General features: G+C 53.4%; 1 protein-coding gene across 1 annotated transcript in view; it reads right to left on the reverse strand.

The window, feature by feature from the left end:
* Pde2a (phosphodiesterase 2A) overlaps positions 1 to 24093 on the reverse strand; it is a 63433-nt gene extending 39340 nt beyond the window's left edge. The window contains exons 1-2 of the mRNA XM_059270266.1: positions 23975 to 24093; positions 13713 to 13774 (exon numbers count right to left, since the gene is read on the reverse strand). Of these exons, the coding sequence (XP_059126249.1) occupies positions 13713 to 13774; positions 23975 to 23993 (81 nt within the window). The 5' untranslated portion in view covers positions 23994 to 24093. The remainder of the gene's footprint in view (positions 1 to 13712; positions 13775 to 23974) is intronic.
* Positions 24094 to 26655: the final 2562 nt, after the last annotated feature.

The following is a 26655-nucleotide window of genomic DNA, read 5'->3' on the forward strand; positions in this document are numbered from 1 at the left end:
TCTGGTGACTCAGAGTTGTGCCTGGGGAGTTATCTAGGCAGCAAGGAAACTGAGTACACTGTCCCCCCGGGCGTACAAGAACGAAGGCACACCCGAAGGCATCGGTGCCCTGAAAAAAGGCCTCGGTGGGCTGGCTGACCTCTGACTCTTGGTTCCATGAGTCCCTCACATGCCCTCAAAGGTAGGTTAAAAACTTGACACAGCAAGTCCAGAAGCCTCCCAACATCAGACATAATGACCCAATCGGGAGAAAGGGATGCTGAGTGCCTAGCTGGACCAGTGTCAGAAAGAGACATGTGTCAAAGGAAATGATGGCCAGAAGAATGATAGGATAAATAAGGGAGGGGGGGTCCTCTTACCTGGGACCCTACAACATAGTAGATGCTCCCTTCACAGCACAGTGGTCATTACCTTGACACTCTCCCATGTAACTCTTAGCATCAGCTAGCCCCCAACAAGAGCCTAGAAATGTCTGGAGGCCTGTGCACCCCTGAACAGAAAGGTGGCCCCCAGTTCTACTGGAGGCCCCAGGCAGGGAGGCAGTAGAGGTCTCTGGGTCCCGAGTCTGGCACGATGAGAGTCCTAGAGGAAGAGCCTATGGAATAAGAGGATGCTTTTCACTGACAACTTTTGACAGCATTTACAAGGTATCTTGGCAAGTCAGGAGACCTTCTGCTCTTCAGGATTGTCTGGGGGTGGGAAAAAGCCTGAGGCCAGGGCATCAGAAGCCCCCCAGTAAAAGCAAGTATCACCTGTTCTAGGAAGTTTTCCTACATACAGACACTTGTCCCCACCCTAGCCCCTCTGGGAATCCCTATGGGACCAGAGTCTATAGGGCTCAGGTGTCCTGGCATTGGATCCACAGTTTGGTATGGGGTGTATGGAAGTCCAAAGGAGACAAAAAGACTAGTCAGGTTCTCCCCTAGAGACATGGGCAGGCCCCTCTCTCTTGTGGCTTTGGGCCTTTCAAGTCCTGCTTTGGCCAAGGGATAGACTGGCCACCTCTCCAATGTGGAATGGGACTGGGTGTCTCTCTAGGCCTGGGTGGAGTCTCTCGTCTCCACTCTTCCACCTTCCTCTTCCCTGCTGTGCCCACAACAGATGATAAATGCTAAGGAGCACTGGCTTGACCTAGGGTGATGAATGGCCTGCAGAAGGAAGGAAGGAAAGGCTGACCAGGGGTCTAATGTTGGGCTCTTCTGGGACCAGGCAGAGAACTGGCTGCCCCATGGTATCTGCCTAGGGGTTGGTCCTGACTCTGTCTCCAGCCATCCCAGTACCTCCCCAGGGATCTCTGTGTCTGCCTGTCTTGCTGTGTCTCTCTGGTGTCTGTCGACCCCACAGCCTCACACCACTTCCTCCTGTGACTGTATTTGGCTTCATCCTCACAACTTAGCCCATCCCAGCTGTTCCCCAAGTCCCAGGAGAATGGGGGTATGAGAGAGATAGGGACAGAGACCAATTCAGAAACAGGGAAACACGTGAGAGCTAGGAGGGGACCTTGGAGACAGGACTGGAGGGGCAGGACCAGCCAGGGATGACCCCATCCTCCTAGGGAAACCCTTGAAGGCATAACCAGAGAACTGGGGGAGGAGAGGTCCCTCCCCCACCCCCACACACTCTGTGCTGGCTCCTGCCCCTCCTCTCCCTCTCCCTGCCCCTGCTGGAATGTGTGAGCACTTTTATTATTCCTAAAAATAGCCCTTCTTTACTGGGGGCTGGGGTGAGGAATCATCTGGACAGGGTTCATCTCAGGCATGCCCCTGCCTTTGGGATGTGTTCCTCTCTGGGCTCCCCGACCCTGTGCAGTGCTCTCCTAAATCATAAGTGTGACCCACGAGTACCCCCCTGTGGAATGACCCTGGCTCCTCAGATCCCCATGGGCTCTGAGTTCCTAGGCTGTGAGGAGCTGTTGGCAAAGTTCCTGTGGCCACCTCCAGAGGGGCCAAGGGATCAGAGGACACTGTCATTTGAGTTCTTTCTCAGTCTCTTCAAACTCGGGCCTCAGCTCAACAGTTGTCTTCTACCCACGACCCTCTTTACCCCTCCCCCACTGGCATCTTGGTTCCCCAATTTGCTGCACCCCAGCATCCTCTCTTCTCTTCTGTCCTTTCAGGCCCAGCCCTGGTCTGGTCCTCCAGGAGCCCCAGCCCCATTCCCTGGCTCTCATCCCTTCCTCTCCCCCTGCTCCCCCGTATATAGTGGGGCAGGAACTAGGCCCCAGGGACCTAGCTCATCCTCCATTGAATCGGAGTGTTGGTAGGGAGACCTTGTAGGCTCTGAGGCCCAGTGTCTTGATTCTGTACTCTTGTTGCCCCCCCCCCCCCCCGCCACATCTCCTCACTTGTACTAGGTCCCAAGTTTCACTGTCTATCTTAGCCTCCAAGAGAAGCTCATCCAGTCTCACCTTCTCCCTACCTCCATTTTTCAGCTGCAAGAATCAGTCCCCAGAGAGAGGCACAGCAGAAACTGGCCAGGACCTCCGTCACTGCACATTGATGCACAGGAGCCCAGCTGGTAGGGCTCCAGGGACAGAAGCAGGCTCTTCACGCACTCACCAGCCCCACCCGGCAGGCAGGCTGGCATCCAAAGCTATTTATTTGCCTTTGGAGGACCCAGAAGCCAGAGAACAAACATCCGGATTCTGCAGAATTTCTCCCACTCTCCCTTCTAATATCTTCAGGGCCTGGGAGCTGGAACCAGGACATGCATGTACTCATGCACACACATGCTCGTACAGTTCCACACACACCAGGGCTGGGTAATTATGACCCAGGGATCTCTGAGAGAAAATGCCCTCCTCCCAGAACCTCAGACCTTCTGTGTGATTCAAAACAAATTTTATTTTGCAAAGGAAATTTTTAATAGCACTTGAGAGGCTTTTCTCATTGCGAAACTGGGTACATTCATCAGAATTGGCCTTTTTTTTTTCTCACTCTGTGGGGAGCTGGGAGCTCTCACTTTACTGGTGACCTAAGCACATGCCATCCATAATGGTGTGTCCCTAAGGACCATCACATGACCATAGCTGAATATGTCCCTTGGGTCATGAGAGAGAAACATCTGTGTGAAAGTATGTGGTCCGTACTTCCATGGAAGCCTGTGGAGGAGTAGAGTGCATGTATCTATAAATCTTCTGTACCCATGTGGCCATCTGTATTTATGGATGGCCTTTATCACCTGTGTCCAGGTGGTCATTGAGGCTGACATGAGTCTGGTGTGTGCAGTGAGTGTGTGACTGTCTGGGAGATCATGAATGGCCTTGGTGGCTGGTCTTGTGTCTGAATGACCAAACAAGTCTGTAGTTGAGTGTTGGCATCTCCAGTCAGATTCTTTTCGCCATGCACATCCACCTTCCTGAGATCAGGACCCACCTCTCTGCTCCAGCACATGCCACACATATTCAACAAATCATTCAAGAAATCTAACCCAGTCTCAGTGGTCTGTTGTGCAAATAGTACCTTCCCCAGAGCGAGAATCAGCCATGTTTTGCCTAAGCTGACTGCAGGTACCTGGGACCATCTTTGGGAAAGTTGAGAAAGAAGTGACCCTAGCCTTCTGCCATGAGATGCAAGTCTCGGGGTAGAGAGAAGGCCCAGTTTCAGTGTCATTCAGCTGCTCTGGAGTCCTTGGCCAAGAGATAATATGCAGGTTAAGAGACCTTGTAGATAACAAGCAATGGTAAGTCCCTTCCTGTCCTCCCTCCTGAGACTAGAGGGACTGGGACTCTGGAACTAGAATGTCACATTTCAGATGAGGCGTACAGGACAACCTACCCCTTTCTGACTTCTAAGACTCTACCCCCTTGACCCTCCCTCTCCAAGGCTCAGGAGACTATCCTACAGGAGCCATGAGGAACACAGACTATGGCTGAGATGCTGGGCTCAGCTAACCCAATCTGGGGGCTCTGAGACCCGCCCCCCAACCCGACTCTTGGTTGCACTAGGAAATAGGCCTGGAGTCAGGTGGGGATTCAACCAGGGAAAACGGGGGCCTCTAGCGGGGTTTGGGGTGACCCAAGCTTTGGACCCCATTGGCTCCTAAAAGAGCCTAAGGGAGTGGTTAGAGTCTGGGGACAGGCAGTGGAGACCTATGTCCTCAGCCTGCTACCCTTCCCCACTTTCCCATCAAGCCCAGATCCCCTACTGGTGTGATTAACCAAATTATGGGTTGTTGGGTTTTGTTTTGTTTTTTTGCCATGAGCAGATTGCATCGGTCTTAATTGAATGAGGCCTTAAGAACCTGCGCTGGAGGCTGATGGGCCGGTGAGTACAGCAGGAGGCTGGGAGGAAGGAATGCAGGAACAAGTAGGGATATCACCACAAGGCTGAGCCAGGGACAGGAGGAAGTGAACAGGGAGAGGAAAGAGGGCTTGAGGGCGTGAGAGCACATCTCTCACAGGTGTGCTCATGGGTGCTCCTGTCAGCCAGATGCCTGGAGTTCCAGGGTTGAGGGGGAAGTACCTCAAGAGACAGAACCCTCACCCAGCCTGGGGGACTGCTTCCTAGAATTCCACCAACAGCCTTCTGTGGTCCTTGAGGAAACTGAGGCTTAATGAATAAAATGATGAGCTTCAGTCAGAGCCTAGAGCACTGCTCTTGGTCGGCTTGATCAGCCTCAGAAGTCTTCGACTAGGGTGAGGCAATCCTCCCTGAGTGTAGAGAGCATGAAGGACTCTTCACACCAGCTCGGAGACATCATTTCTAGCCCAGTTGAGAATTTCTCTTGTCTATGCTACAATGTTCATCCTCCCTCTCACGGTCAGCAAGTAACTCACAAAATATCTTCAGTCCCTCCCACCCCTACAGTGTCATGCTCCCTGTCACACTAAGATAGCACACAAGGACACAGTCACCGTCACCTTCTCCTAGCAGGTCCCACATACTCGGTGACACAGGGTCGCTCCAGTGTCCACAGTGACTGTCACACAGTGATTCATTGCTATCACCTTCACTCAGGGTATCTCACATTCTCGGTACCACACATCACATCGGGCCACTGTCTCACCCTTTTGCAGCCCCAGGTGAAGCTTCCAGGCTGGTTCTATGCCACACTCTCATATTGATGCCACCCAGCACCTCTCAGCCTCCAAAATAAATAAGTAAAGGGATAAAAGCGACTTGAAAGTAGCAGGTGGAATGCTGGGTAGAAGGATTTAAGAGGGGATGAGAGGATCAAGGAGATAAGGAAGTGGAAGGGTAGGGTAAGGGGAGTCAATACTAACTTAAGAAAATGCCATACGGAACTTACCTGCTAAGTGAAATGAAATAAAATAAAAATATTTCAGCAAAATGACCCAGAGAATGAGGGGGAAACACTCGCAAAGCTTGAGTCTAATGAAGGTTTTATGTATAAAGAACTCCTATGGCCCAGCAGCAACAGAAAGCAAACAATCCAATCTAAAGTGTGAACAAAGGACTGGAGTAGACATTTTCTCAGAGAAGATACACAAATGGCCATGTGGAAAGACGTTCAACATCTCTAACCATTTAGAAAAGAAAATCAAAACCACAGCGAGAGGCCATGTCACAGCCATTAGGAAGGCTATTGTCCACGAAATCCAGAAAACAGCAAGGGCTGGCTAGGGTGTGGAGAGAGGGAACTCTTCTACACTGTGGTGAGAGTAGACAGTGTGGCCACGTCTACAGCAAACAGTAACACAGCCAAGCATGCTGGTGCACACCTGTGACTCCAGGACTCCATGGCAGAGGCAAGAAGATCATGAGTTCAAGGCCATTCTGGGGTACATGGCAAAACACTGTCTCCAAACAAACAGGCCTGCCCAATGACTTGGTGGTAAAGGTGCGTGTGTCACCAACCCTGAATTTCACTCCTGGCATCCACACAGCAGAGGAGAGAACTGACTACCTCCACATTCGTGCCATGGTATACACACACACACACACACACAAGCAATTGTACACATGCACACACACTAAATAAAAAGTAGTTTTTTAAGAAACTAAAAAAAAAAGGAAAGAAAGAAAAACATGAAAATTGATGTAGCTTATTACCATATGGTCCAGCAAGAGTAATTATCAATATATACCCAAGATCGGTGAGAGCAGGGCCTTGAAGAGATCTTTATACATCCATGTCTGTCGGCACAATATCCACCACAGGTAAACAGTGCAGCTGACATGCGTGACCACGAATGGACAGATAAGCAAAACTAAGTACACTGGAATATCACTTGGCCAGGAGAGGAGGAAAGCCCTGCCACATGCTACCACACGGATGAACCCCTAGGACAGTATGTTCAGTGACATAAGAAGCCAGTCCTCAAAAGACAAATACTGCATGATTCCAATTATACGAGGTCCCTAAAGATGAAGGAGTGGGGGGGAGTAGGGATGGGGGAGGGAGAGAGCAGTGGAACAGGAGCAAGGAGTGGGGGGGCAGGGGTAGGGGGCAGGTGGGAGGAGGACAGAAAATGCTGCTGTGTATATTTTACCACAACGGAATAGTTTCCCAACTTAAGCAAAGAAAATTGAAAACAAAAGTGAAAAGAAACTACACAGTTAATGTGACTAAGTATAAACTACACATGACCAAATGTGAACTACACCTGACCAAATGTGAACTACACCTGACCAAATGTGAACTACAGGTGACCAAATGTGAACTACAGGTGACCAAATGTGAACTACAGGTGACCAAATGTGAACTACACATGACCAAATGTGAACTACATGTGACCAAATGTGAACTACACCTGACCAAGTGTGAACTACACCTGACCAAATGTGAACTACACGTGACCAAATGTGAACTACACCTGACCAAATATGAACTACACCTGACCAAATGTGAACTACACCTGACCAAATGTGAACTACACATAACCAAATGTGAACTACACCTGACCAAATGTGAACTACACCTGACCAAATATGAACTACACCTGACCAAATGTGAACTACACATGACCAAATGTGAACTACACCTGACCAAATGTGAACTACACCTGACCAAATATGAACTACACCTGACCAAATGTGAACTACACGTAACCAAATGTGAACTACACATGACCAAATGTGAACTACATGTGACCAAATGTGAACTACACCTGACCAAATGTGAACTACATGTGACCAAATGTGAACTACTCCTGACCAAATCTAGACAGCTGTTGAATCTGGGTGATAGGGCAGTTTGTTGTATTCCTCTTTGTGGTGTTATTGTGCTTAAAGTATTTTTATTTGGAGCCAGGTGTAGTGATGAATACAGTTAATCCCAGCACTCGGGAGGCAGAGACAGGTGGATCTATGTGAGTTTGTGGCCAGCCTGGTCTACATAGTGAGTTCCAGGCCACCCAGGGCTACATAATGAGACCCTGTCTCGATAAAATAGAATAAAATAAAATGTTCCACGATAAAAAGAGGTTCCTCGTCCTTGACCCTGCCCTCCATCTAGCAACCCATCCCTCCTCTGCACAGCTGTGTGGGTCACTGCTCATGTCTGCTTCCAGATCACCATGTTGCCCTGGCGTCTAGCCCCACTTGTCACTGGTGTGTGTGTGTGTGTGTGTGTGTGTGTGTGTGTGTGTGTGTGTGTGTGCATAGAAGCCAGAGGTTAATCCCAGGTGTCTTCATCATCCACCCCCCACATTAGCTTTGTCGACAGGCTCTCTCACTGAACGTGGCCCTCATTCAGCCTGGCAGTCTGGTCTGCAAGCCCCAGGGTTTCTCCTGTCTCTGCCTCCCAGGACTAGGATTACAAGTGCAGGCTGTTGTACACGGCCCTTTTTATTTTTTTAACGTGGGAGGATCAAATGCAGAGCCCGGTCCTGGGCAAGCACCTTCGCAGCCACGCTCTCTTCCTGCCCATGTGAGTGGTTCTTAGAGCCTCTTCTGCCCACAAGACGGCCCAGTCTCTTCCCTCTTTCTCGCTTTCTCTCATCAACAGTTCCAATCATTTCAACCTCCCAACCCTCGCAAAGGCTCGTTCACTTCTCAGGAGCCTCCAGCAGGCCTGCCTACCTCCCCGCCATGCCACTCAACTCACCATGCCATGCTCAGCACGCAGAGCCATCTTTCCCACTGTCTTTTGTACTGTGGTACTCCCCTGCCTCAAGCCATGGCCGTCTTCCTACAACACTGTCATACTCAGCATTGTGTGTCCACATTTCACTTTGTCGTGACCATTCCGCATCACGTGTGCAGGGTCAGGCTGAGGGCTGTGTGCGTCATAACCACTGTCACACACTCCATGTCACTTCCTATCACATCCTTGTTCACACACTCAGCTGCACTGTATCATGTCCTTGGGGCACACACTGGGTCTCACAGTTCAGTGTCAAGACAGGCGAGCCACCAGCTCAGGAACACACCTGTTACCATACGGTGTCACTTCCCCAGGTTTATGTATCTGATTCTCATGACATCATACCTGCTATGTACCCATCATTGACCTCAGAGTCACACACTATGTCTCACACACTTAGTATCTGAGTGTCACACAACGAGGTCACATATTGAGTGGCTCACTCACTCTCCACGCAGTATCCCAAGATGACTATCACACACTTCACATCACGTGTCACAAGCCCGATGTCACACACCCTATAGAACACCCATTGTCCCACAATCAGTGTCAACCGCAGCAGCACCCACACCCACCCCTTTGCTGAGCGTAGTCACAGAGCTGCTGCCTCATGTCAACACCTTTTCCTGTTGTTGTGCCCAGAGGCCTCAGCTGATGCCTGTTCCTTCAGGGGTTTCCTGTTGTCAGGGTCCAGTCGGGCCGGGCCCTGTCTGGGACATACAGCCTGAAGCCAGTCAGCAAGAACTCTGGGCTCCTCTGCCTCCCTGCCGATTCTGTATGGGCTCATGGGGTTTTTCATGGTCTCCTCTCAATATACTCAAATTCTTGAAGTGCCTGGGCTTGGGCTGGTCCCATGAGAGGGCCACAGGAGATACTCACTGGGCCTTGCCCATTGATCAAGGGCCCAGCCCCTGCTTCCTAGTGAGACTCCTGGCAGTCTACGACAAACATTGTCTGACCGACTTTGGACAAGAGCAGCAGGGCCTCAGTCTGGAAGCCTAACAGAGAAAGGAGAAGGAGGGTGGATGGCAAAGGGTCAGGAGGTCAGAGAGTTGGAAAAGCTGTCCCAGAGGAAGTCACCGCTAAGGAAGCCTCTGAGAGCTGGGAAATATGAAGGATGAGAAAGAAAAGGCTTAGAGTTGGGGAACTGGGAACCAGACAGGAGCAAAATGTCTTAGAGACGGGAACCTGGTGGAGCCAGGACTGACAGGACGAAGACAGGATGAGAGAGCAGAGGTCACTCTGTGGAATTTAGAAAAAACAGGTTCCTCCCTCCCAGGCCAGCATGGTTCTGACTCAGGCTCCAATCAGGGACTTCAGGGTACACCCCCTCCTTCCTGGCTTTTCCTGTGGCCCTACAGATTGTCCCTTATGGCTGCCAAGGCCCCTCACCTCTTGCCCGGGCCAACCTGCAGGAAGGACACGAGGAGGCCAACACACACGCTCCCCACACGGCCTGAGATAAATATTTCCCGGGAAACGGAACTTGTTCTCTGAGTGTTTACAGCCAAGGGCCAAGCAGGACAAGGAGGGGGGCGTTCATCTCTCACGCTCACGCCTGGGCCCTCAGCATCTGTCCCAACACCACCGTGGACCTGCTGTGCATCTCTCAGCTAGCCCCTGATGTTTTTCTGAGCTGACTCCTGGTTCTCAAGGAGCCTGGATCTCTCCCTAAGCCTGCAGCCTGGCCTGCTTCCAGCTTGTATCTTCTCTGACACCTCTCTCTTCTGACTACGTTTTTCTGACCCGCCTGTAATGCCATTTCCACTGTTCCCTCATCAGTCAGGGTGGGGACAGATGGATGGGCAGACAGAGAGATGGGCTAGGGTGACAGCTGAAACCTCTTCTCTAGTCCCAAGGCCCTACATGCCCCAGGCCTGTGCGGCCTGACAGGTGGGCACAGACAGATGGCAGGGCCTCAGGGCCCCCGTGGATGCCAGATGCTACAGCCAACTTGTTGGCAGCAGCTCCCTCAGGGGCCACAGGGCAGCACTGAGGCCACTTGCTTGATGTGAGAACTCAGGAGGAAGCGGAACAGCTGGCAACGGGAATGCTTGATAAAGAATGTTCAGCTAGGCCTGGAAAACGGCCTCGACTGTGGCCCTTCCAGCCTCACCCCAGTGCTCTTTGCCCAGGACCTGTGCCCCACTGACATGTGGAGCCCTCCTCATTGCCCACCTGTGCTCACTCAAGCCTTTTCCCTCCACAGCAGCAATCCTGCTTTGCACAGCTCCCAATTCTGCCCATTGTTACCCAGTGCGTGGGCCCCTCATCCACCACTGGAGCCTCCATCTTGTCCGTAGCTCTCAAACCACACCTTCCCACCTCCTCAGGGCTCCGCCTTGGGGCTGAGCTTCAGACTCTTCTACCTGGGGGTTCCTGGTCTCCGTCTCCCTCATTGGTTCTGTCAGGAGCAGACGACATGGATTCTGACAGCTCAGCTGATCTCTGGCCTTGACTCTCTCCATCCTTCACAGTTCCAAGGCCACCTCTCAGAAGTCTCCATGACTCCCCTGATCCACTAACTGAGCCTCTTTCCTAGGACTCCAACCCTATGCACAGGAATGCTCATTCACTCAAGTAGTCTTTATTAAGCATCCACTGTATGCCAGGCCCAAATGAACCCGAGCGATGAAAGAGAGTCAGATGTCTTCAGTCACTTGAGAGGAGCTATACAACCCAGTAACTGTGTGGTGTAGTGACTGCCCAGTGGTACACCTGGGAGACTGAAAGCTGTGAGTGCCTAGGGAGGGGAGGAGGCCGACTCCACCTGAAGTGGGAAACTTCACAGAGGAGGTGATATCTAACCTGGAGGGGTCAGTATGAGCCAGCACATGGGAGGCTGGAAGAGCTGGAGTGTGCTGAGGATTGAGCAAAGTCACCAGACTGACGCACTGACCGTCTAAGAGCAAGGAGTGGATGAGAGAGAACCCAGTGGGCATGGGTTCTCGGTGCCATGCCAAGGGGTGTGGTCTTTATTCTCTCCAAAAACAGCCACGGAGGTGCAAAGGATGGACCGTGCAATGGAGCACTTGGTACAGGTGCCTGTGCCTTTGTCTCAGCATCTGTTCCAGCCTTCATCCCAGCTGGAGCTCCCAGGACCCCACCTGGTCCCTGGTCCCGGCTCAGAGGTATCTCCTTGGTGTGCTCAGTTCACCAACTTTAACTGTTCCCACTGAGTGTGACGGTGCCAGGGCCTGGATCCCAGGATTAGCTAACCAGTCCCCAGCCCCCCAGCTGGCCAAGGGGCTTGCTGGGTGGGGAGGTGTGCTGACAGCATGGCCCCATTGCTGCCCCCAAGCCAGTGCCAGAAGAATGTCCCATGCCCGCAGAACTACAAGCCTCATCCCAGCTCTACCGCATGCAGTCTTGTGTGTGTGGTGGAGGGCAGGCAGTTTAGTCCTGACTCTAATGAACACTGAGCAAGAAAGCTCGTCCCACAAGCAGCTGTGGCACAGGCCTGGGCCAGGTCCTCACGCGTGCCCCGCAACTTCTCCCAGCTGCTCTGGATGCTGATGCTAATAATAGTGCTTCTGTCCCAGTAACAACCTTTTTTGTTTATTTGGGCTTTTTGTTGTTGCTTGCTTATTTATGTTGTTTAGTTTGTTTTGTTTAAGAAAAGTGTTACGTATCCCAAGCTAACCTTGAACTGGATATGAATCTGAGGATGATGTTGAACTTGGGATCCTCCTGCTTCCAACTCCTAAATCCTGAGATTAAAGGCAGGCAGTACCATGCCTGATTCACACAGAGCTGAGGATAGAGGTCTGGTTCACGCTAAGCAAACACTCTACCAACCTGAACTACATCCATCGGGAGGTCTTACCTCCACTTTCAGGTGAGGACGGGTTCAGGATGGCTACATGGCAGGCCCATGGTCACACACTGGGAAGCCACAGGCCCAGGCCCAGAGCCGGTCCTCCCACAAGGCAAAGCTGATGATGACCATCCTTTGAGATGGGTGAAGGGTGGTGGGCAGAACAGAGCTAGGCCAGTCCCAGACTAGACTCTTTAATCAGAGAAGGCAGCAGGGCCCAAACCCAGGAGAGGCAGAGAGAGACCACAGTGATGAGAACAAAGGGCTTGAGATGCAGGGAGGCCTCGTGGAGAGGACGAGGCTGGTGGAATGGGGAAGGGACGGTATGTGAATGTGCAGACAGGAACAATGGCGGGGGCACAGAGTCTGCACACAGATACACAGAACCTAGAGCCAGGCTCCTTCAGCCCCCGCAACCCTCGAGGGTCTCAGCTTCTCCAAATCCCTCCCCTCGTGGCTTCCTGGGTGGGTGACAAATGCATCTCTCCTGGCGGGTGGCCGAGGCTGATGAGATACTGCCGGCTCCCAGGAACACCATCTGTCCCAGCTCTGGGGGGAGCTCCCACCCATGGGGAATGCCATGGCAATAAATAAATTAATAATGACTGCCATCCTCCCTCTTCCTTTGGCCAGCTCCGAGCACCAGGACCCGGTCCCCCTTCAAGGGACATTCTCAGCCCTGGGCTTAGGCTGTAGTTGGAAAGCCATGTTGAGCCTCAGACCCTATGAACATCTCTTTCTCATCTTAATGAATGGGCAGGGAGGCATCTAGCCCCAGCTCTGCCCTGACCCACCCCCAGCACCTGCTCTGAATCTTGGCTTCCCCCGAACACAGCAGTCCTGGGTTATACTAAGAGCTGAATGAGGGCACGTGCCCAAAGTGCTTGGCACCAAGGGGGCTGACACAGGCAGCAACCTCCGCTCAGTTCACTTGGGCACACTGGCAGATGAATGAACCAGTACACGTATATGCACATGCACAAACATGCGTGTGTATGTGTACACACACACACACACATACCAGTCTGTGTCAATCTTCAGTACCCACAGTTCACCCCATTTTTGTTATTCGTTGAACATGGAAGGTTAATTCAAGGCACCCCAAAGGCTATCAGCCCTCCCATCAGTGGAGGTAGGAATGAGAGAAACATGGCCCCCAAGCTTAGGGAACTCACAGTGCAGGGGACAAGCCAGACACACACACAGAATCACTGGATGAAGAAAATAGGGTCCTATGGCGCACACAGTAGACAAAAGACAACAGAATGCCCTAGCACCCAACAGCCAGGTGGGAGAGCTCAGAGGAGGGAGCATGAGCCGGCTGGGACTAGAGTTGATGGAGAGTGGGAGGAGGCCATCCTGGAAGAGGGAGGCTACTGCAGAGCCCCGGAAGTGTTTAGGATGTCAGCAGCAGGTGCTTGGTGAGGCAAGAATGGCTGAGGGAGATTGTGGTAGGCTGGAGCTTCAGAGGGTCAAGAGGACGGGAACATGGAGAATTTGTGAGTAGAATGACAAGTTCAAATTTGGGTGTCAGAAAGATCCTTCTGGCAATCGGAGGGGAGATAAGAACAACTGGAAGCAAGCAGCCAGTGGGTGTCAGGGAGATGACCAGTGCAGGAACGGGGCTGGGACTCAGCAAGGGGCAGGGGACAACCAGAGAGGAGTCTGAAATGGCTTTCAGGTGAACTGAGGGCAGGGCACCCTCCAGGCTCGGCACAGAGTGAGAAGAGGGTCTTGGTGTGTGTGCCCTCAGGCTGGAAGGGGTGGGCCTGGGGTGCAGCTCCGGCCTCCAAATCCTGCACCCGCCCCCAAAGCCCGCCCGCTCTTCCCTCCACTGAGCTCTCACCTCCAGTCCGTCGGTTCTACTCCCTGGGGATTCTGGCTCCTGTGCAAGGGGGTCCTTGCTGGCTGCAGAGACAAGAAGGCCAAGGGCTGAGGCCTACCAGGCCCTCTCCCCTTCTCCCCAGCCTGCCCTCCCACCAGCCCCCAGCAAGCCCACAGGTGGCTTTCTCCTCCAGGCAGCCCCACCGGCTTGTGCCCTGCTTGTCCCCTGGGCACCTCCGTCTCTGCTTTTTCTCAACTCTGAGGACATCTTGCCTTTTGGCCTAGTGCTCCCAAGGCATAGAGATGAAGATGGTTCTACTCGTCCTGAGGTCCCTCCAGGAAACCTGCTCAGCCCTTCCTAAACCTCGGTTTCCCTATCTGTAAAAGGGGATTAGAACATCCACCTGAAGTAGTAGTAATTCTCCAGAGTAGACGTTCAAGGTCCAGAGATGCTGAAAATCCCAAGAATTTGCATCTGGTGTGCAAGCAACTCCCCCCAGTCTGGCACCGAATCCTTGAGTGGACCTCCACCCATGTCTCCCAGCACCACCTCCAAAGTGCTGCTAACAAGATGCGGCAGGCCAGACAGACACACCAAGGACTGGCTCGCTTGTTCTCAGAGGTCCACCACCCAGGCAACTTCGAGAAGCCCAGCTTCTCTGACAAGCACTGGCCTGGGCCAGCTGCAGGCTCCTGCCCCTCCCCACCCCCCACCCCCAAGCATGTCCCAGCATCGGACAGGCGGTGGGATATTCTGAGCCTGGCTTCGTTCCCGTCAGCTGCTGGCCTCCATGCCAGCCTGGCGCGGGTGCAGGGACTGATTTGATTTGGCAGCTTCGGAAGCGTGTGGTGGGGACAGGGTGGGGAGAGGGGGAGGGGGACAAGACACCCATCCCTGAAAGGAAATAAACAGCCTCGGGCACTCAGCAGGATGGGGGAGACACAGTTTGGCATGGGGAAGAGCTGGGTTCCCTGCCTGGCATCCCCCTCTTCCCACCCAGGCCCTGGACACCTGCCTGTGGCCACAGGAGTCTCTGGCCCTCGGGGGTGGGGGAGGCGGCAGTAGCTGCACCCGGTGTGTGGATGCCTGTGGAGTGACTGTGTCAGGTGTCTGGTTGTCTCACATGTCCCCTATGTCCTGTGGGGTTTCCTGCTTTGCTATGCACACAGCTAGTCCTGAGTGTCACTCAGAGCGTCTGTGTGTAGGAGTGATGGTGTAGGAGTGGCCATCTCCCTGGACGATGGTGGCTGAGTGGCTAGACCTCTACAGGGGACTGATTATAACCCAGGGTATGGCGAGATCACCGTGTTGGCTGCTGTGAGGCCTGGCATATGTTGGCTCTGGTCCATCCCTTCCCTCTGTGTGGTGACCCCACTCACCCTGCTTGTCCTGCAGAGGAAATGACAAGGACTGAAATAAGTGTCTAACCCTAGGGGTTGTCCCCACAGTCCTGAGTGCCCTCCTTTCCCAGGGAAATACAACGAGTGGCAGTGAGCCTCTACCACCCCTAGAGACTCCTAGAGAAGCTCCTGTTCAGGCACCCCATCCCTCCCTCCTTTCTGATCCCCTCAACTGAACCCCAAGTCTGGGGGACTAGACAGGGAAAGAATCTCAGCTGGGCATTCACCGGCCCTCCCCAGCTGGAATGCTGATGATCACTTCCCTACTTGCCCAACACAGCCAGGTCACACAGTTTCTACCACAGTGTTCTGGGAATGTGTATTTACCTGCCAATGCATTGCCTGAACCCTAAGAACCTGACCTCTCAAGATTCAGTCAAAAATCTACCACAGGGGTATCAAGGCTTCTGGTTCTCTGACTTATGTGTCAGAGGGGACACAAAACCCTTAGTACTAAAGAGCAACAGGACAGGGCTATGCCCAGACACCAGATAGGGAGTCACCATAGGAGGTGGAGCCTGCTTTGAGAAGATGCAAAGTCTCATCTGTTGGTTCCTCTTCACGGTCACACTGTCCTCTGGGACCTCTGTGGATCTCCCCACTCAGTCACAGGGAGCTGAGTTGCTCCTGGAGACAGGAGAGAGGGATCTTAAGGCAGAGGGGCCTTTGAGAGGAATAGACACTCATGTCCTAGCTGCCACTAAGGATTTAGTGAGGTGGAATCCATCTGCAGGAACCTGAAGGGCTTCACGTGAGATTCATGGAGGACTCACAGCAAAGAGAAGTCACTAGCAACCAGAGTGACTGCCTATCTGCCTGGTCAAATTGTCACCTGGGATGGGATTCGTTTGTGTTTGTGATATTTGTATATATCTGTTTGTATGCATGAGTGCCCATACTGGGCATGGAGGCCTGAGCCCCGCTCAGTCACAAGGTCAGGATTTTGCCAAAGGAAATGGTCATCTAGAAATCAGAGACAGTGGAGAAGACAGGAACCTGAACAAAGAAGAGGGACAGCAGTTTGGGGCTGTGGGGTAGGGCTAAGAGAAGTGAGCTGTGCTTCAGGAGGCACCTGCAGATTCTGTGCTAGCTCTATCATGGTCAGTTCTCAAACCCTGGGTTCCTGAGGCCAAGGGCAGGGTGTGCCCGTGACCCAGAGGAGAAGGGGCACAGCAGAGCTCGCCACGGCCTGCCATGTGACTCTAGGCAGGACCTTCCCCTCTCTGAGGAGGTCTTCATCAGAAAAAAAGGGTTAGATATGGTCTAGGACTTTTCCTAGGATGGTTTTTGAGGGACACACATACACACACACACACACACACACACACACACACACACACACACAGAAATGGAGACCTATGGGGATGGGAGAGAGCCTGGGGTACGTGGCTATGAGAGAGGAGGAGGGGACAGGGAGTGGCAGAGCAGAGAAGAAAGCCCTGCCGGGGAGCCACAGGAAGGCTCTCTGAGAGCCTGGGGAGGTCAGCTAGGGAGGGTTCCTTGCAGAGGACCCTACCCTTGAGACCAAGACAGGAGGTAGTACACAATGGAGCTTTGTGGATGACAGGAACAGCTGTCTCCACCCCACCTGCTTTCTAGCCTGTGGGAGGAGAAAACTGGAGCGTGGCAGACAGGGACTCTGCCCTTGAACTTGGGTCCTGACTCCACTCCTGCTCTGCAGGGATCCCAGGGGAAGGGAAAGGCTGGGGACAGTGAGGCACACCCAGGGGACCAGGAAGCTCTGTTTCAGACCTGCTCGGCAATGGGACCTGGACTGGTTTTGATCTGGCAGTCCACTAAGCCGGGGAGTTCTGGATATGCAGCCATGACAGGCTTCTCTAGGGCCCCCAAGGTTGGGTTCTAGAAGGCAAGATCTTCTTGAACCAGGATTCCTTTCCAACTCTGGCCTGGGTACTGAGGCACAAGTGGGATCCAAGAGGCAATGAGATACTAGACAACTGGGCTGGCCTTGTGCCAAATTGAGACTCAGGCTGGACTCCACCAGCTCTTTTAGGCTCCCTTGGGATAAGAGCCAAGTCTGTAGGGAGTGCAGAGAATATCCTCTAGATGGTCTCTGGGTCCCCAGCCCTCACTGGCAAAAGTTCCTGCATCTCCACACCCGTGTCCAGGAAGGACTCTGGTCCTGTTTTCCCCTCAGGGAGCTGTTGGAAAGGGGGTGAGTAGGCCCCTCCTTCCTCTTCCATCTACAGCTCTATGAAGACACCTTGAGGGCTCGGATGGGAAGAAGGATACTCTCTGGTCATAGTCTTAGATGGCTGGGAGATGGAGGCAGTGGGTGATGGGAATTACTCCCATGACATAGCTTAGAAAGTGGCAGCCCCTCACATGAACGTGCACCAAGTCTGCTGCGGCAAGAGAGAGCCCATGTGACCAGGCTAAAGGGGTCCCCCTCTCCTCTGATGTCAAGGCACCCTTCCTCCCCTCCTTCACTCAGGGGTGGGGCTGTCATCCCATCCCAAGCTATCTGTCTCCATTGCGTCTTGTTATGTTTTTAATAACTGAACATTGACATTAACAAGGCAGGTGGCTGCAGCTCTTCCCAGCAGCCCCATTTAGCATCATTGAATCATCAAATCATCAAATTCTAGAATCCTGCATGCACAGAATGTCCGCATCTTGGGCTCCCAGAGTCTCAGCATCTTAAAGTCACAGAATGTCGGAATCACACAACCACACCCGCACCCAGCCTTGGGCTGATCATGGAAGGCGAACATCGTCCCAGTGAGAGCCCCAAGCTGACGATCCCAGATTTTCAAGTCACACCCCCTCCCCCAGAGCTGGGACTCACACAGCCCTCTGAGCTATATGGACCACCAGCTTCCCCCTTTTACAAGTGAGAAAAATAAGCTCAGAAAATGGTGCAAGAGTTACCGGAAAGCAAGAAACGCAGACAGTGCCCAGCCTCAGGATTGCAAAATCAGACCTGTACAGGCCGGCGTTTCTGACAACCAGACAAGTTTGAAATTCTGAAGTTCCCATGTCCACACTGGGTCAGCAGCTGCTTGCCTCACGCCTCCATTTCTCCTTTCAGCTTCATCGTTCTCTTTCTTTCCATATCCCCAGCCTGACCTCCCCCTCCCCTGCCCACCCTGGTGTCCCAGCCATGAATGGGGGTGCACAGGACTAATTCCCTCAGGGCAAGGGACAGGAAAAGCAAAATGTCTTCCTTCACCCCAGGCACCAGCTGGAAAGGAAGGGCAGGCTCCTCAAAACAGGAAGGCCGGGCCCTGGGGGGTGACCAGGGCTGAGACAGTTCAGGGGAGCCTGAGCTAAAGTCCAGGGAAACAGAAGTATACATTTCTCATTTTCATAGATTTACATTTCTACTCATACATTTTTTTTTGGATTTGAATTCTATTAATTTTTGCAGCTTGTTTGAATTTTTCCAGTTCTGAACACCCTGCCCAGGGGAGAACACCAGTTGCCCACATACACACAGGTGGGGACCCAGCAGCCCTATCACCCTTAGCCTCGTGGCCAGTGGCCTCCTGGGAGATGCTCCTGAGATATTTCCATCCTTGGAGACTCAGGCTTCACACACACACACACACACACACACACACACACACACACACACCCCTCTCCTGAGCCCTCAGAGGTGACACAGAGCCCACCCAGTCACCCCATGCAGCTCCTTCTCCTTCTCCACCTCTGCTGCTGGTCCCCCTCCCCACCACTTCTCCCTTCCACCCATTCCCAGTCCAGGCCTTATCAGTCCCAGCCTGGACCACAGCAGCCTAAACCTCAGTCTCTGCTCCCGGGAGCTGCATGTGCACACAGGCCTGACATCACATCCCTCCTCCCATCTCCTCCCCCTCATGCCGGCTCCCTGGAAAACATCCAGAGTCCTCCACATGGTTTGTAAGTCCTGCAAATGTTGGTCGGTGCCAGCCTCACCAGCCACATCTCCTGTCTCTTGATGTCCCTCCCCCATCTTCCATTCACTCAACTTGCCCACCTTGGCAGTCCAAGATCCAGCTCCACAAGCAAAAGCATGGGACTTGAGAGGGCCAGCCTTCTTCCCTCCGTCTGCCACCAACAAGCCAGCACAGCCACCATCCTCCTTCCCGTCCAGAATGTTCTCCAGGCCCAGCTCTCAGCTCTCAGGTTTGTTTCTTTCTGAAGGCCTCCCAGCTTTCCCATTCTCTAACTCTGGGCTGAACGAGGGCCCCAGCCGGCTCTGCCTTACACCAGCCTCTGTCTGGGTCCCCTCCCTCCTCAGCCCTGGCACCTGAGTCTGAGCTACCTGCCACAGGCTGGGTGGTGTAGTATTGCCCAGGCTCAGGGAAGGTATGAAGAACCTGAGGACCAGTTTCTTGCTCATCTCACCCACCCTTCCCATTGGCATAGCATCCACCTAGGAAGGCCTCGTAACACAACAGAGTATGATTAGGACAGGCAGAGCAGGAGGTGTGAGAAACCCAGGAGTCTTTAGACTTCCAGGAGACGAGGACAGGCTACAGAAAGCATTCAGCCCAGCCCTGAGGCCACCAGAGCAGCCATGAGAGTCGGGACCAAATTTACCATGCTGGAGACCAAGTGTTTCTCAGGCTCACGGGAGCAGGTACCAGAAGAACTGGCTGAGCATTCAGGGAAGGCTTCCTGGAAGAGGAGCTACTTCTTCTTGTTTGAGAAAAGGAAGACAGTAGAAATGAGAGGTTTCCAAGGACATGGAAAAGAAAGCCTTGGCTTTGCCTGTTCTGTACTCCGGGGAGGTCAGTCAGGGAAGGGAGAGGAGCCGGGGGGTGAAGAGGGCAGGGGAGGATGGACATAGCATGATATGCTCACACCACGGCCAGGGCAGGCATGGCTGGCAAGCTGGCAGGCAAGAGTGCCCCAGCTGTGGCTGGGAAGCATTTCCTGTCTCTTTGCCAGGGGGCGTCATTAATAATCATTTACCCGCCACAGGCAGCTCAGAGGCCAGCCAAAGAACAGCGTGATGCTGGGGCCAGAGCCCAGCCTGGTGGCCAGGAGAGCTGGACAGTGGCATGTATCAGCCTTGCCACGTGCCGTGAGCCCTGGCCCAGCCACCTCATCTCTTTTCTTCTCTGGGGATGTTAGAGGGAGGAGGTTCTGGGAAGAGTGCTCCTTTAGGTCCCCTCCCTGCTCAGGGCTTCAGCTTCTCTAGCCGACAGCGTGGGCTGCCAACCCTCCGGGGCAGTCGTAGACTTCGATGACAAGTAGGAGAAGAGACCTTGGGACACAGGAAGCCAGACCCCGGTGGGGTGGACATAGAACCAAGAGCAAATTCAGGCTGGGGAGCTGCTGAGGGGGGAACCAGCTGATCCAGGCAGGAGGAGGGGGCTGCTGCACACAGAAGGTACGAATTCCACAAAACGACCCCAACACTTCCAACTGTACCTGAGTGGCGCAGAGTAGGGCCTCCATCAATGCTTGTCGACAATTACATGAGTTAACCTGTTAGCAAGCCGTCATCAAAGGACCCCAGAAGTTAGAAGGAACTAGCTGAACGATGCTGCTGCTGGTGATGACAATTATGACGGTGACTCAGCCAAGGACAATGGACAGGGAAAGGTGGTAAGGAGCTGGAGACCAGGACTGTTGACCCGAAGCCAGGCAGCTGCTTTTGCACTTGGCCAAAAAGCAGAATCTTTTCTCACCTCAGCTCCCTGCCCTCCTCACATTGCTTCCAAGACCCAGCTGAAGCACACTCACTTGAAGAATCTTCTAGAATCTAGAAGGTAATGCTGAAGCATAAACCCTAGACCCTTTCTGGCTAACTGGAATGTCTCTGTGCCTCCAACCTTAGGAGTCCTGAATGTCCTTTAATGCCTATCAAGAGTGGCCAGAAGGGCTTCCCAGGGCCTTTTCTGGAGAGTGTGATGTGAGTCTCGAGTGCCTGGGGACCTCTGCCATCAGACTAAAGGATCCCCAAAAGTTTAATCAGGTCAACCCTTTCTGGTAATGGCTTCTATGAGGACAGTGTTAATTTCCGCTCTTGATGTGGAGTCAACAAAGCAGACACACACTGAGGTCTTCCTGGTTGACCCCCTGTGGTGACACAGAGAAAGGAAGAGGAGAGCAGGGCATGGAAAAGGGGGGTTGGGCTGCTCAGTATCACTGAGGTGATGTGACCCCGAAAGAACACCGGACCATCCCAATTCTAATAGTATACAGATGGTAGGCCTGGTCAACTGCAAGCCCAGTCCGGGCTGCTCTGGCATAGAGAGGTACCTCCAGAGACACCACCCAAGCTCATGGCCAGTGCTAGACACTCCCTTCTGCCTAGGCTGTAGTAAACACAGTAGATTTGCTGACACGTGTATCCTCTCCCCACCCCTTCCAGCCCTGGCCCCAAACACGGGACAAGCTAAGAGAAAAAGAACAAAGGCTCCCTGACCACAACATCACCCGCCGCCCGCCTGTCCAGCGCCTGCTCAGCAGGAAACTCAAGACAAAGGCTTTGGTCAAAGTGAAGAGATGAAGGGCAAAGGGTAGGGGCAGCCTGGGTTGGGAGGGCAGGCGAGGGCATCTCTGGGGACCTGATTAGGAGGGAAGCAAGAACAGGAAGGCAGCCAAGCCCTCCTTGCACACATACGTCACTGCACAAACATTTATGGGGCACCTGCTGTATTCCACACATGGCCAAACATAATATGCCTCTTTCTTCACACCACACACCTTATGCACACACTTCATTACCCAGACCTCAGCCCTGCCCCAAGGCATCCCTAATTCATCCTAACTCACTGTACACGGTTCACACTCTCTTCATCACATGCAAACAGTTCCCAGGGAGAAAAGATCACAGAACCCACACCTCACACTGAAAAGTCACACAGCTCACACACACCCACACTTCACACCACACTCAGACTCCATCTCCCACAATGCACCTCAAACTCACCTCCCAAGCCACAGATGCATGCATCCAATTAAATTATACACACACACACACACACACACACACACACACACACACCTCAGACATAGAGGCACATGCAGACATACTCTGCACAATATGCATGCTTAATGTCACACCAAAATATCACACATTTATAGACACACAAAGTCCCTCAGCCTGCAAACTGCCTCCTCTTGCCTACCCTCCAACCTGGTCAACTGGCTTCTTGGTTAACCAGATCCCTTGGTCTTGACTGCACCCTTTCTTGCCCAGAGTTGCATGAACAGTCACCACAGACACATGACACTCAAACATCAACACACAGGTCCGAACATAATCCCCAAGCAAACCCACTGTGACCCTACGCCACCAAGGAGGCTGCAAGCACACCCAAATACAAACCTCCTCCACTCTCCTCTCCCAGGACATCCATTCAGAACCAACAGGACCATACTAGGACTCTTCCTGGCTACTTGCTACAGCCAAATAACATCCATAGTCACATACTCAGTCTTCAACATGCAAGCTGTCCCTACAACAACATCACACTGCCATGACAGACACAACCATATGCACACGTAAGAGTCACACACTGTGCTACAACTCCACACCCACAATTCTGCCTCTGTAGCCACACAGAGCATGTTAACACCATCGACTCATAATTTCCATACCATAATCCCTCTATGAAGAACCTCACTCAAATGATGCGACCATACAAAGCACAACACACATGATCACACAAAAGGCACACCCAACACATGCTATACACATTCAGGAACACTCACACAAGCACATACACCCCAGACTCGCCCATCCCTCACCACAGGTGAAAGACATCAGCTGGCAGTCTACCCCTTTCTCCATCCGTAAACCCAACTGCCCCAGTCACCACCGGGACAGCAGAAATAAGGGGGATATAAGTTACAAGTGCCAGTGTCCCACTTCATGATCCCTACCCACCTCATATCCTGGGCACCCTTGAGGGCAATGTTCTCCATGTTTAAACCCTTGTACTCCAGTCCATCCCGTGCCATGCCTGAGAACACAGGCAGTGGTGGAGGTCCTACACATCCCAGCCCTGTTCTCTGAGCCTGCCCCCTCCTCAACCCAAAGTAGAGGCAACTACACAGGGAAGGCATGGTCACAGGAATACCCTGGAACAAATAGAAAATCTATAGACACTGAAGGACTGAACAGATCAAGAGAGGTGGGCAACCTGGAGCAACACACTGAACATGAGGACAGCAGAGGGCCAGAAGGACAGAGCTCAAGAATGGAGAGAACTGGAAGAATAATGTGGCGCCATCACACCTCGAGAGAGGAGGCAACAGGAGGAGACTGGAGGTCTGTGGAAGAGGGAGATGGGAACTGGGAGGGGGCGGTCTGGCAGAGGAGGAGAGAGAAGCTGGGGTAGAAAAGGGGTTTGGACCCTTGAGCTGGATTAAAGATGGCACTAGGGTCTAGATGATTAGAAGAATGGGGGAGTGAGGCTATAGAATAGGACCTAGAGGTTTGCGGGTGAAGTCCTTCTTATGAGGTAGAGCTCCCTGCTGCTAGGGGCTTGGGGGGTATGGATGTGCCTGGAATCTGATATGTAGAGAGCCATAGGTTTAGGAAGGGGGTCCAGTTACTCTGAGGAGGGAGCTCCAGGTTTGTACAGAGCTGTCAGTGTGGGCTGGGGGTCCCACCGTGGATGGAGAGTTTAGGGCTCGGGATGGAGGAGTTCCAGATGCAAAGAGGAGTTCGAATCTAGAGTGGCGTTTGGGCTGTGAGCTGGAGAGTCAAGGACCCCCCCCCCCCCTTTGGTTATGACTGCAGTCCCATTCGGTACAAGACTGGTTCAGAACTAAGAGAAGGTCCCCTCTTAGAGGAAAATTCAGGAGAGGGTGGACTGTGAGGCAGACGACTGTAAGCTCTTCAAAAGACCGGGCCCCAGCTGGGCTCTCCCCGGACACCCGCTTCTCCCTGTTACCCAGAATGGGGGGCCCCCCTACCTGCAGGCTGTCGGCGCATGGCTGCGGCGGCGGCGGCTCGTCCGGCTTGAGGAAGACCTGCTGGCCCCGCCTGAGGAATTGGACAACAGCGATGAGGATGTGGTGCAACACCAGGACCATGCTCGCAGCCGCCCGCCCGCCCCACTAGCCCGGCCCGCTGCGCTCGGTCAGCGCGTCCGCAACAGCTTCGCCGGTCCGCGCGAGGGTCCGCCCTGGTCCCGCCCCGCCCCCGCCCCCGCCCCGCCCCAGGCCTCCAGGCCCCGCCTACGTCCCTGCCACCAGGGACAGCACCTTAACGTCTTCCGAAGATCAGACCCCACCAGATCCCCGCGGGCTCGCCCCCTGCCAGGCCTTCACCCTCCCATGCCTCCTCCAGCGGGTCGGCTAAGGGGATCCCCTCTCCTCGGTCGCCTCTCAGCCTTTGCTGCCCTCCGCTTGTCCCATCGCCACTCCTCCTATTTGTCAGAGCCCCTCCCAGAGTCCCGCGCACTGTCGCACCACATTCTCTCCCCATCACTTGGACTTCAGTAGCCTAGCCAGAGCCCCAAGGCCGAGTCCAGCGCAGTGCAGGGGCCGCGGCCGCAGTCCAGGAGCCCTGAGGTCCCCTCTCTCCTTCTAGTGCAGAAGGTAGAGGGAAGTGAGGGAGAAATTTAGAGGTCGCTCCAAAATGGGACGAGCCCTGAAGCGGTAGCAGATCTGTGAAGGAGACACGTGCTCCCTGACACACACAGGCGCACCATTCCCAAGTGTGGGGTGAAGGCGCTGGGTCCCTAAGGCCACCAGGTAGGTCTGCATCGGCGTTCCGGGAGACTGAAGAGGTTGCAAGCCCCAGGGCCACGTAGTCCGCAGTTCCGCGGTGGGACCCCGCAAGCTGGGAGCGCATTTCTCCGCAGAGCGGCCTCTGTGCTCAGGCGCTTGCGGCAACCGTGACGTTCCTGCGCCCCCTGGTGTCCTATGGCGACGGTGCACCCCGACCCCAGTTGCAGTTGGCTGGAGGGATGAGGGGGCTTTAGTGGCATGCAACCTGGCTCAAACTGCTTGCCTGTACCAACCTGTTTTCTAGCCTCTGCTTGCCGTTAGACAGGCTAAGGAATGAGATGTGCCTGGATTGAAGGGTGAAGTTGCGTCTTCCTTGACTTTGCCAACGTGACTTTAGCCAGATCCCCTTCTCATTTTGCTGGGCCCTGGTTGTCCCACAAGATTGCCAGAAAACTCAAACTTGGGATGATGGTGAGGCAGACAGACACAGACTCCCGACAGCCCTCACTGTGACCTTCCCTGAGACTTCTTTCTGCACTGCTGTCCCGCTTTCTGTCCTTCCCTCTCCCCCTGCCCTTGGCAGGTGAGTCAATGAGCCCCCAGCCCCCCACCTCACTGACGTGATTCATCTGAGCCCTTTCTCCCTGGGGAGCAATTTCCTTAGTGTTGAGTCACTGAGCCCAGTGCTGGACACAGTCCCGGCACCTGGCACAGGCTTGGAAGTGTCCTGGCTGTCCCAGTAACTCAAGGGGTGAGTGTCCATACAACAATTTTTCCCTCCTTCTTGCTGAGGCATGGTTCTGAGATGCTTCTTCCTGTGCTCAAAAACCCTTGGTGGCTCCCTACCAGCACCGTAAAGCCTAAATCCCTCATTTGGCATTGTAGACCTTCCAACCCTGGCTTGTCAACCAGCTCTGATACCTCCTCTCCCTTGTTTTTATACGGCCCTTTTCATTCGGATAACAACTGCCTCATTCTCCCTTCCTGGTCTGTCCTGTGCCACCCTATGCCCCTGCTCCATTCAGGAGCCACTCAGAGGCCATCTGCTCTAGGAGCCCTTCTCTGAATGCCACCTCAGTGTTGTGGGAGGCCCTTCCTGGGAGTCAGGTCTGGGAAGCTGAGGACATGGTCTAGGCCAAATCCATGTGTTTTATTACACCTTCAAAATAGGGCAGTTAGTTCTTCATATTAACACTGTACAGAACATGACATAGGCTGAGATGTGTAAAGGTTCTGCCTGCTCCCTCTTCTCTTTTCCGGCCTCAGTTTCCCCTGTGTAAAAAGGGATGGCCAATATGATGACTGTTCCCCAGGCCCAGTAACACAAACTGCTTGGTAATCCTGGTCACAGGTCACTGGCTTGGTCCTAAACTTTGGATAGCCAGGGTGGGACAAAGGTGCCCAGGAGGTGTCAGCATGGTTATTGGCCAGAGCTCCTGATTCTTCAGGGGACCTCAGCTCAGCCCTGCAGTCAAGAGCTGACCCCAGCCTGGCACGGCCCCCATCTTAAGGTTGAACCTCCACAGCACTTGCCTCCTGAGAAGTTATTCTTACGTCCCACTGGACTCTTTCCTGCTTTGATGACTGTAGTCCCAGATGCACATTCCGTCTCCCTCGGTTCTTAGAGCGTTACTTGTTCTGATTCAAACATTCTTCAGGGGGACTGAGTGAGTGCTCACGGGGTCATAGGCTCGCTGCATGACGGTGGCCAGTGTGTCTATCTGTGCCTCCACTGCCCCATCTGTGAAATGCTAACAAGCCTAGATTCAATGAATAAGCCAACAAACCTCTTTCAGCGTTTGGTAGGGTTCATCTTCACCTGAAGTCCTCAAATTCCTCAAGCAGACCCCTCAGTTGGGGCAACCCAGGCTCTGCCAAATTGCACAGGGAAGGGATCTTGCCAAACTCTCGTGGCTAGGAAG

The sequence above is a fragment of the Peromyscus eremicus genome, chromosome 1, assembly GCF_949786415.1.
Source record: "Peromyscus eremicus chromosome 1, PerEre_H2_v1, whole genome shotgun sequence".
NCBI classification, from domain to species: Eukaryota; Metazoa; Chordata; class Mammalia; order Rodentia; family Cricetidae; genus Peromyscus; species Peromyscus eremicus.